Below are 10,283 nucleotides of genomic sequence, written 5' to 3' on the forward strand. Positions count from 1 at the left end.
TGCCCTGAGAGCATGCAAGGTCCCGGCTGTGTCAGTCAATCAAAGTTTATTGTTCTAGCCAAAGGCTAGAAACCTGCAGCCACAGTCCCAATAAAACAATAGAGATCATACATCCATAATATGAGGCAACATCAGTGATGTAAGACAGAGGTTGCCAGATACACCCACAAACTCAAATCCAGTTTGATTTAAAATTAAACCTCACTACAACTTTATAGTGTTCTATCGAACTCCCTTTTCCTAATAGTTATTTGCAGCTGGTGGATAGAGGGCCACGCTGTGTGTTACAAAGCTATTATTGTCACCCAAAGGAAACTGGACCGTTTCTGCTGGGATGCACCTGCTTGCTTCTGTGAACAAAGGTTTCAGAAAACAATCTTTTGGGTCTCTATATAAGGGGCAGACCAACAGATGTTTAACAGTGATGTGTTCCAACTGAGGCTGACCACAGATACAAGGATTAAAGAAATTCAAGGAAGAGATTGCTTTGCACTACCTCCACTGCCGGAGGCAGGATGCCTCTAAATGCTAGCTGCTGGGGATCATGGCCTTCCTTTTGGGGTATCTGGTTGGCCACCATGAGGACAGGATTCTGGGTGGCCCCTCTTTGGACTGATCCAGCAGCCAGACTGTTCTTGTGTTTTGACCTTAACAGCTCAGCCAGTGCTGACCCTGGGTGGTTCAAGCCAAGAGAAAGCAAGGGCTGCTTGGATTGCACTGTGCTCAGTGCCAGCTCCGACCCCCACCATGCCAACGGGTACTAACCCTCCAGGCCCAGTGCCTGCCTTCCCAAAGGGGCTCCCCCCCTCCCTTTGGCTGGGTTGTCAAGAGGGCTTCTTGCACCTCCAGGCGGAATGGAAGGAGGGGCCCTCGTAGGAAGTCCCCACGGGGCTTCTCTCTTGGGCACCACCCTGCAAGGCAGGGGTGCCAAGGTTGCCCTTCCAGCCCAGCCTGGACCCTGATCTGCTCCGCTCCGGCCCCTCTTCCTCGGGGCTATTTGCTGCGAGCTCCTGGATTAGTGGCGACCGGCGGCTGCCGACTGTGTGCAAACAAATGGCGCAATGCCCTCCGGCTCTACCAATGCCCTTCAGCCCCGACGGCGGCCCAGGCAGGCCACGTCCAGCACAGGAGCGAATCCTGGGAAGCTGGCCTTCGCCTCTCGTCTCGATGGATGTCTTTTATCAGCAGCCAGACCTGGCCTTGGCGCTCCCGCCCGCCTGTCTGGCGGTTGCAGCTACTGTTACCCAAGCACAAGGCGAAGCAGTGGGGAGTGAGCTGGGTAGCCCTCCGTGCTGGGCGTCTAGGGCACCCCACCGCGCAGCGCCCCCGCGAAGGCCACATTTGTAACGCGGGGGGGGGGGCGGGCAACAAAGGCAGTGGAGATGCTGTCGCCCAAGGGAGGGCAACAGCGTGGCACTCACGGGAGCCAAAGGGGCAGTAAAAGAACAATGGCTACTGCCGCTGCGTGTCCATTTCCCGGGTGGCCCGCTTCGGACCTCGGCGCCCCGCCCCGACGGGGAGGTTCCCAAAGCGCGGGGACTTAGGGGGCAGGGCAGGCGGGCGGCCGCTCCATCTGCTCCGCCTGGCGCGCCTCGGCTGCTCGGCTTCTCCTCTTTGCCGCCGCCGCCGCCACTGCCGCCTGCACGTCCTCCATTTCCTCTTCCTCCGTCCGCCGCCACGATGGCCCACTACCTCCGCGCTGTTGCTCCGGCCGTCGCCTCGGCCGCTTTGGGCCGCTCTCCTGCCGCGCTGCTCCCGGTGCTGAGCGTCTCGCAGCGCCCGCCGCACCGGCACTGTGAGTGGCGGGGGGGGGGAGCGGAGGAAAGAGGGAGGGGGGTTAGAGCAGAGGGTCCCGGCGCTGCTCCCCTCCGAAGGCCTGGCGACGGGAGCCACCTCTCTAGCCCCGCAGAAGCCGGCCAGGCGTTTGCCCCCTCCAAGATGCCCGGCGCCATGGCCGTGCCCTTGTGTGGCGGGGTCCTGGAGCGCCCCGGCCCCCCTGTCCGTCGGTGACCTTGCGATGCCCCGCTGGGCCCCGCCGGCTGCCTTCCTCTGCGCCTGGGCTCGCTCGGCTCCGCCTGCCATGCTGGGCCTCCCCAGGGACTATATTTAGAGCCGCCTCGGGTGGAGCCGCTCCCGCTCAACTCCGGGGCGGCCTCGGGGCACCCGGAGACTTGGAGGAGGAGAGACCTGCAGCTGGGGGACGCGAGGCCCACATGCCAGCCCCTCTTTTGCCCCGTCTCGAAAGTGGCCCGGGTGGGGGGGGGGTTGGCGGGCAGAAGGCTTGCCAGCTTGGCGGGTTCCTGTTGCATGGAGCAGAAACTGGCACAGCACACAGCTGGCCTGGAGGGGGCATTAAGACCCTGTCTGCATATACGTGCTTGACTCATTGAGGCTGTGCCAGGCCTGGGAATGTAGGCCGGCAGTTGCTTTGCTTCTGTGTCGCCATGGAAGGACCCACAGCCCCACATGGACACCCTAAGGCTAAGCCCCTGTGGAGGCCTCTTTCCAGCTTGACCAAGACTCCTTTTCCTTCCTCTGCGTGTGGATCTCGAACAGAGGATTTGGCTGCCCCCTGCCCTGCCATTCCTGCTTTGAACAGCTAGCAGCTGGCTCCAGGACCTGTTGGAGAGCCATGCCAGCTCACTCTCGGAGGGGCAGGGAGGAAACCGCAGAGGGAGGGTGTGCCTGCTGCTCCCCTGCTGTCCTCTGAGGGTGACCTTGTCCCTTGACCAGCTGGCTGGAGCCGTGGAGTTGCAGGTCCAGTCTGTGGAAAAGGGGCTGTGGGCAGATCCCCAGCGGAGGAGCCTCACCCCAGGCGAATGTGCTTGGATTATGGCTTGTGAAAGTCAGCAGGGCTTTGGGCTCAGCTGGGATTAGTTAGAGAGCCACTGGGCAGCAGTTAATTCACTTTCTCTCCTGCCAGGGTCAATCACAGGGTAGACACAGCAGGCACCTTGGCCTGACTACTCCACTCTGTGTTGTGCTGGGGAAATACTTCAGATTCTTAAGAAGCACCGGCGTCAGTTGCTGTTTACATATACGAAGGGGGAAAGGCTTGCAGGAGAAGCGCAGGCAGCTTCCACAAGGGAGGCAGTTTATCAGTCCCTAGACCCCAACAAGGATTTGTTTTGAGAGTGGTGTGCTGGGATAGAGACACACGCCAAGGCCCTGGTATTTTTCTTCCAGTGGTTCTAGCAGCTGCACCTTGGCACAGCCCACATCACACAATTGTTTGGGTGCTGCAGGTTGTCTGTGGTGCCTCTTCAGCATTCTGACATTTCTCCACAGATGCTGACAAAAGGATCAAAGTTGCCAACCCTGTGGTGGAGATGGATGGTGACGAGATGACCCGGATCATTTGGGCCGGCATCAAGGAGAAGGTACCTGGAAGTTTTGGATCCGAGGGGCTGGGAATAAAGCAGCAAGGACCACGTGTTGATGGCCTGTACATTGGTAGCACAGTCATGTTTCTAAAATGCTCACAGTTTGTGGAAAGGTGAAGAAAGGGGCAATAGAAAGTTAGAGGACTGGAAGATGTTTCTTCCAGTAGGCTAAGGTGGTCTGGGCTTCTCAGCTTTGAAAAAGTTCCCAGGGGAAGTATGATAAGAGATTTATAACATTACGAATGATGTGGGGAGAGAGCCAGGTTTTCTCCTTACAATTTTCAACATCCTTGGATATATCTTGGGTAAACCAGATGATGACATCTAACACAGCCGTATTCCACATGCAGCAATGAATGAGTTATATAAAGTCAGGCAGCCCCTGCCAACCTGGTGCCCTTCAGCTCTTTTGGACTACAGCTCCCTTAAGTCCCAGCAAACATGGCTGTATGATGATGGGGGCTGATGGAAGCAGAGCTATACTGGCTGAGACTGATGGGGGTTGTAGTCCAAAATATCTGGAAGGCACCAGGTTTGGAGCTGGGGAGGCTGGGGCAGGTTAGTGTCCCATTTCCCCACAGACCAAATGGAGCTTGGAGAAGACACCATCCTTGCAGCAGGAGGGAAATTATGTGAATAACATGTAATTATTATTATTTTTTTAAGTGTGCTTTTTGCATGCACGGGAATGGTAGTGCGTTGAAGCTTCCTGGGGCACGTCTCTGATGAGCCTTCTGCACTTGCTCAGTGGTGTGTTGATCTCTACTGCAGGGTCTGCATCTCTATAGCTTTGTCCTCACTGCCTTCCTCTCATCCTGGCACAGCTGATCCTGCCCAACGTAGATGTCCAGCTGAAGTACTTTGACTTGGGGCTGCCGAATCGGGACCAGACGGATGACCAGGTCACCATAGACTCTGCCCTGGCCACCCAGAAATACAGCGTGGCTGTCAAGTGTGCCACAATCACCCCCGATGAAGCCCGCGTGGAAGGTACATGGGAAATGCCCATGGCGGGGTTCAAGGAATCTGGCATGACCTGCACTCCAGGCCCCCTCTCCCAAGAGGAAGTCCCTCAGCCCAGAGCAGATTGCAGCTCACTTTCTTGTGGGGAATGTTCCTCTTTTCTCTTGGGATGGCTGGAGTGGCTGGTGCTAAGGCAGTGGATTGGCAAGGAGCCATTAAAGCTACCTTGTTTGAGTCAGGCTCTTGGTGTAACAGGCTCCACTGACTTGCAGCAGCTCTCCAGGGTTTCAGGCAAGGGACCTGGAGATGGAGCCTGGGACTGAATCAGGGATCTTCTATGTGCAAAGCAGATGCACTCTGCTGAACTGCCACCACTGGTCTCTTGCTCTGCACCTAACTACTTCTTCTTCCCCTAGAATTCAAGCTAAAGAAGATGTGGAGGAGCCCAAATGGCACCATCAGGAACATCCTGGGTGGGACAGTCTTCAGAGAACCAATCATCTGCAAGAACATTCCTCGCCTGGTCTCGGGCTGGACAAAGCCCATCGTCATTGGCAGGCATGCCCATGGTGATCAGGTGGGTTGGAAGGGAGAGTGGGTGGGTGGATGGGCTGCTGGATTGGGAACAAGGTGGGATGTACAACTGGGAGAGTAGAGCATTCTCTTCTCTACAAACACTCTGGGATAGAGCAGGGCCAGCCAGTCTCTCTTACCCCTTGGCAATTGTGTTTTGATTATCTGTCTGGCTCCAATCTGCTCCCCACCTCAGACAGGCATGCACAAAGTCAGGAGTAGCAGGGGGAATGTTGTTGGAATCCTGCTGGCTGTGTCAGGAAGTGATGGCAAGAGTACAGAAAGCTTTGAAAGAACCTCACTGATAAATCTCCTTCATCCTTGAGTACTAGGTACAGTGGTACCTTGGGTTAAGAACTTAATTCATTCCAGAGGTCCGTTTTTAACCCAAAACTGTTCTTAACCTGAGGTACCACTTTAGCTAATGGGGCCTCCCGCTGCCGCCGCCGCGCTATTTCTGTTCTTAACCCGAGGTACTACTTCTGAGCTAGCGGAGTGTTTGTTACCTGAAGTGTTTGTAACCCAAGGTACCACTGTACTTGGTTTAAATACCTGTCCTAAATTCAGATGCTGTATAATCTTCTATAGGAATAGAATCAGAAGAGAAAAAACTAGAATTTTCTTATAGTAAATGCCCTGTTCTGCAGTGAAGTGAGGAGGACATTTGGAATCCTTTGGGGTTGGATCCTCCCATCTTCAGAAGGAGAGACCAGCTGCCTTGAACTTGACTCCTCCATGCTCTCTGTAAAGCAGACTTTGCAAAAAATGTGCAGGGAACAAACAGACCCTCACTCAGACTTTGGCAGCCTGGAAAGCCCTGCTGTGGGTGATGAGCATGGTATGGTGGAGGAAGGATGGATGGTCACTGTAAATGCCCAGCTACAGCTGCCATAACTTCCTTTGGTTCAGTTTCCCTTGAACCTCCCAGAGGCAGGTCATAACTGGGGGGGCAGGCATATTTGCCTCCCAATTCCTCCACCTTCACCCATGTGGTTAAAAAAGCTATGTCCCTCTCTAGGTTGTGTGGAGGAGGTGGGTGGCTGTAAGCAGAGAAAAATAAAAACCGAAATTAACTGGAAAAACCCAATCCCTTAGTGATGAGGGGCTCATGAAACAGGGCTAGTCTAGAAGCTAGAAGTTCAGCTCGAAATTGCCCCTGCCTCCTACAGGTGGTGGGGTAAACCCAAAGGATTCCAGAGGCTCCCCCCTTGTTCTTCTACAGGACAGTACTGTGGATCCTAGCTACAGAATACATTGGGAGGGAGCAGGCCCCAGCATGCGGCTAATTAGGGGGTTTGATGTGGGGAATTGAGACACTTTGATACTATTGGGCTCTCCTAACATGTGGGTTTCTGCTTTCCAGTATAGAGCCACAGATTTCGTTGTGGACAAGTCTGGGACGTTTAAGATGGTCTTCACTCCCAAGGATGGCAGCGGAGTCAAGGAGTGGGAGGTGTACAACTTCCCCGGTGGAGGCGTCGGCATGGGCATGTACAATACAGATGAGGTGAGGGCAGTGCTAGCTGGACCCCTGCATTAGTTGCTTCCTGGGTCCCCTCCATGGGGCGAGGCTGGCTGGTACATCCTGGGGACCTGCTGCTCCCCTTTGAATAGCAGGGTGGCAGCTCCTGCAGGCTGCTGTTTCTGGGTCACGTCCCACTGAGGGCCCTGTCTTCCTTTTGCAGTCCATCTCGGGCTTTGCCCACAGCTGCTTCCAGTATGCCATCCAAAAGAAGTGGCCCCTTTACATGAGCACAAAGAACACCATCCTCAAGGCCTACGATGGACGGTTCAAGGACACCTTCCAGGAGATCTTTGAAAAGTGAGCCCTTCTGACCCCACCTCTTGGCCTAAGCCAGGAAGCTGTGGGTGGGAGTTGCTTTCTCCCACCTTCCCCAAAACCCAGCATTGCCTCCTGAGATCCTAAGTGCCAGAGCACCTCCCTGTTGGGATGGGTTGGAGGTGCTGTGTGAGGAGGATTAGAGGGTTGATGCTGCATGAGTAAGTAACCTCTTGTTCTCCACTGCCAGGCACTACAAGACTGATTTTGACAAGCTCAAGATCTGGTACGAGCACCGTCTCATTGACGACATGGTGGCCCAGGTGATAAAATCCGCAGGTGGCTTTGTTTGGGCGTGCAAGAACTACGATGGAGATGTCCAGTCTGACATCTTGGCCCAAGGTGCGGCGCTGGGCAGGGGAGAGGGCAGCTGTGAAAGGCTGCAAGTGGTGTGTGTGCTTGCAACTTGTAGGGACCGGAAAGCAGGGGGAAAGAGTTTTCTCTATTCTTGCAATAGCACCGCAGAACATGGCTTCCTGTGTGACCAGGGCACTTCAGGGGGCTTGACCCTCCCATGCAGGGAGCTGCCACTGGTTCATCTTAACTGGCAGCACCTCACCAGGAGCCTTTCCCAGCCCTCTCTGGAGATGCTGGGGATGGCACCTGGGATCTTGTATGCGCAAAGCACGCACTCTGCTACTGAGCTATTGCCTTTCTCCAAGACTGCATAGCACTCAAAAGGGCAGGTTTCTGCTCTCAAGGGGGGAAGCAATGTTGCTGAGGTCTTCGTTAGAGTAATGCTTCTCAGAAGGGAGACTGCAGAAGGCAAGGCCAGAACATTTTACATCCCGCTTCATGCCCTTCTGACTAGCATTTCAGAAGATGGGCTTTTCTCTCCCTGTGGCTGTTCTCCAGCTCTGCTGCAGTTGTCTGTTCTGCAGAGTGCAGGTGGCAGATCAGATGCCCCGCTGATGGTGAAGCTGGAGAATTCAGATGTTTCTTCCTTCCTTGCGAATCAGCTGAGCACTTGGCTTTAATCTGTTGATACAGAGTGCCAGGTCAGGTACCTCATGCCCCAGGGGGGAGCGCCTCATAGGCACAGGAACAAGGTGGCCCAGGGACCTCCCCTTCCCCACAGAGGAGGGTGTGGAAAGCTGCTGTTGCAGAGACAGCCAACAGGAGTTTGGCTTTTTTCTCTCTAGGGTTTGGCTCACTCGGCCTCATGACTTCCGTCCTCGTCTGCCCGGATGGGAAGACCATCGAAGCGGAGGCAGCTCACGGCACTGTTACACGCCACTACCGGGAGCACCAGAAGGTGGGTCAACTGGGTGGCTGTGGAGGGGGCTCACCTGGCCCCTTCTTTAGGCATATTGCCTCACTCTTTTCTGTACCAGGTGAAGACCCTTTCAGCTTCCCAGGCTTCAAATAGCTTCCCCCTTTTAATCCACTGAGTCTTAGAATCGCCATGTACTTTTAGTGAAGATGTGCTAGTTTGCTTGTTTCTGGCTGAAAATATGCTGCTTATTATAGTTTTGCAATTTTATTTTAATGTTTTATTGCTGTAAGCTGCCCAGTGAACACTGTGATTGGAGGATATAAATATGGCCAATAAAATAAATGAATGAAATAGACCAGTGGGAGGGATGTGAGCGCCCTCTTCTGGCCAACTTGCTGCATCTGCGTTCTCACCGCAGGGATAGGGAAACTGTAGTCCTCTAATGTTGCTTTAAGTCTCTTTAAGTATTGTCCATGCTAACTGAGACTGATGGGGTCCAACAGCCTCTGGAGGGACACAGGTCTCCCCCTCTCTCAAGCTAAATGCTTGGTCTGCTACCTCTGTAGCAGTGGCTGACAGTTAACTGTGCCTACCTGTTTTCCTCCCCTGCAGGGCAATCCCACCAGTACCAACCCTATCGCAAGCATCTTTGCCTGGACAGGAGGCCTGAAGCACAGAGGCAAATTGGACAGCAACGCTGACCTCATCAAGTAAGGGCCACTGCCCATCAGCATGAAAAACAACATTGCTGTGGGAGAGCAAGTTGGCGGGGAGGGAATAGGGCTGCAATTATGTCAGGCTCACGACAGAGATTTTTGAAGTACAGACATAAGAATGACCCAGATACTTTACAGTGGTGCCCCGCAAGACGGAAAACTCGCTAGACGAAAGAGTTTTCCGTTTTGGAGGTGCTTCGCAAAACAAATTTCCTATGGGCTTGCTTCGCAAGACGACAATGTCTTGCGAGTTCCTGCTGGTTTTTTTTCCTTTCCCCCCTTTTTCTAAGCCGCTAAGCCGCTTATCAGCTGATCCGATCAGCAGATAAGCTGCTAAAAGCCACTAATAGCGCTAATGTGCTAATCCGTCAATGGGCTTGCTTCGCAAAACGAAAAAACCGCTAGACGAAGAGAATCACAGAACGGATTATTTTCGTCTTGCGAGGCACCACTGTAATGGGAGAGTGCCCTGGGCCCCCCAGGGGAAAAGGGGGACCCTGAAGAAGGAAAGGCAGGGCTCCTGGAAGGTGTTGTGAAAGACCTGCTTGAAGGTGAGCGTCAAGCGTGTTGCTGGCACACTCCATATTGCATATCGCTGCATCTGCTAGTTGCTTCAACAAGTGATGCACAAATCAAATAACAGCAGTAGCACAGCAAGACTGAGAAAGCAAACAAGCTTTGCTCCCTGCAAAACAAGAGTGAGGCTGGGCCTGGCCTGTCCGTCAGAGGCTGCAGGGAGATGTTGGGCCTTGCTGTTTTTCCTCCTGTGCTAGAGGCTGTTCTTTTTTCCATGGCCAGGTTTGGTGAGACTCTGGAGAAGGTCTGCATTGAGACGGTGGAGAGTGGTGCCATGACAAAGGATCTGGCTGGCTGCATTCATGGATTAAACAAGTGAGTATTCCTGGGCTGCTGCAGGGCTAGCCTGTGGCTCCTACCTTCTCTCTCATGAGTTGAGGAAGCACAACTTGCCACCGGCTTGGGCTTCTCATGCTTCCCCTTGTGCATTTTCAGTGTGAAGCTCAACGAGCATTATTTGAACACCACCGACTTCCTGGAAGCTATCAAGAACAACCTGAACAAAGCTCTGGGCAAATAGGAGGAGCTGGAGGGGGGCGCTGGAACGTGCTGGTAGTGGGTGGAGGAGGGCACAGCATAGCATGGAGGCACATGATGAAGGAAGGGGGATTGCCTCATTTTTAACAGAACAAATTATGGCTGTTTGTACTGTCAACCAGAGACATTTTTGTAACCTGGTTGTTTTTTAAAAACTTTTTTAGCCGCCCTACTTGGGCTCCAATAACATGTCCCACCTGCTGCTACTGCTGGCTTGGGGGAAGGTCTCAGTGCTGGACCCCCCACCCCCTGCCAGGCGGTCATAATGGTTTGTGCTGTAATTTATGTACTGTGGTTTGGGCCTCATGGTGCCAAATAGAGCTATTAAATTATAGCTTTTACACATGGCTTGTTGCTTTTATTGATGCCCAGTGTCGACTGTCTGTTATGGTGACTCTTTTCTGGGGAAAGGCAAGCCTCAGCCCCCCTTGAACCTCTCCCCACACCCCGTCTTTTGCTTCAGCACCAACTCATCTGGC

The 10,283-nt window shown here is 53.8% G+C and overlaps 1 protein-coding gene across 1 annotated transcript; it reads left to right on the forward strand.

Annotated features, from left to right (window-relative positions):
- Window positions 1-1,660: 1,660 nt before the first annotated feature.
- Window positions 1,661-10,145, forward strand: IDH2 (isocitrate dehydrogenase (NADP(+)) 2). Its single transcript, XM_083475173.1, has 11 exons — window positions 1,661-1,795; window positions 3,289-3,380; window positions 4,208-4,373; window positions 4,763-4,923; window positions 6,283-6,426; window positions 6,605-6,741; window positions 6,950-7,101; window positions 7,902-8,014; window positions 8,588-8,685; window positions 9,490-9,582; window positions 9,703-10,145. The coding sequence occupies exons 1-11, from the start codon at window positions 1,681-1,683 to the stop codon at window positions 9,785-9,787; spliced, it is 1,356 nt and encodes a 451-aa protein (XP_083331299.1). The 5' UTR covers window positions 1,661-1,680; the 3' UTR covers window positions 9,788-10,145.
- The last annotated feature ends 138 nt before the right edge of the window (window positions 10,146-10,283 follow it).

This window comes from Podarcis liolepis (genome assembly GCF_965112155.1).
Source record: "Podarcis liolepis genome assembly, chromosome: 14".
In the NCBI taxonomy this organism is placed as follows: Eukaryota; Metazoa; Chordata; class Lepidosauria; order Squamata; family Lacertidae; genus Podarcis; species Podarcis liolepis.

Excerpts from the sequence above, each read along its gene's own strand:
- IDH2 (XM_083475173.1), top strand. The coding sequence starts at position 1,681 with ATGGCCCACTACCTCCGCGCTGTTGCTCCGGCCGTCGCCTCGGCCGCT. Across the intron at positions 1,796-3,288 it reads GCGCCCGCCGCACCGGCACT|ATGCTGACAAAAGGATCAAA; the intron begins GTGAGTGGCGGG and ends ATTTCTCCACAG. Across the intron at positions 8,015-8,587 it reads ACTACCGGGAGCACCAGAAG|GGCAATCCCACCAGTACCAA; the intron begins GTGGGTCAACTG and ends CCTCCCCTGCAG.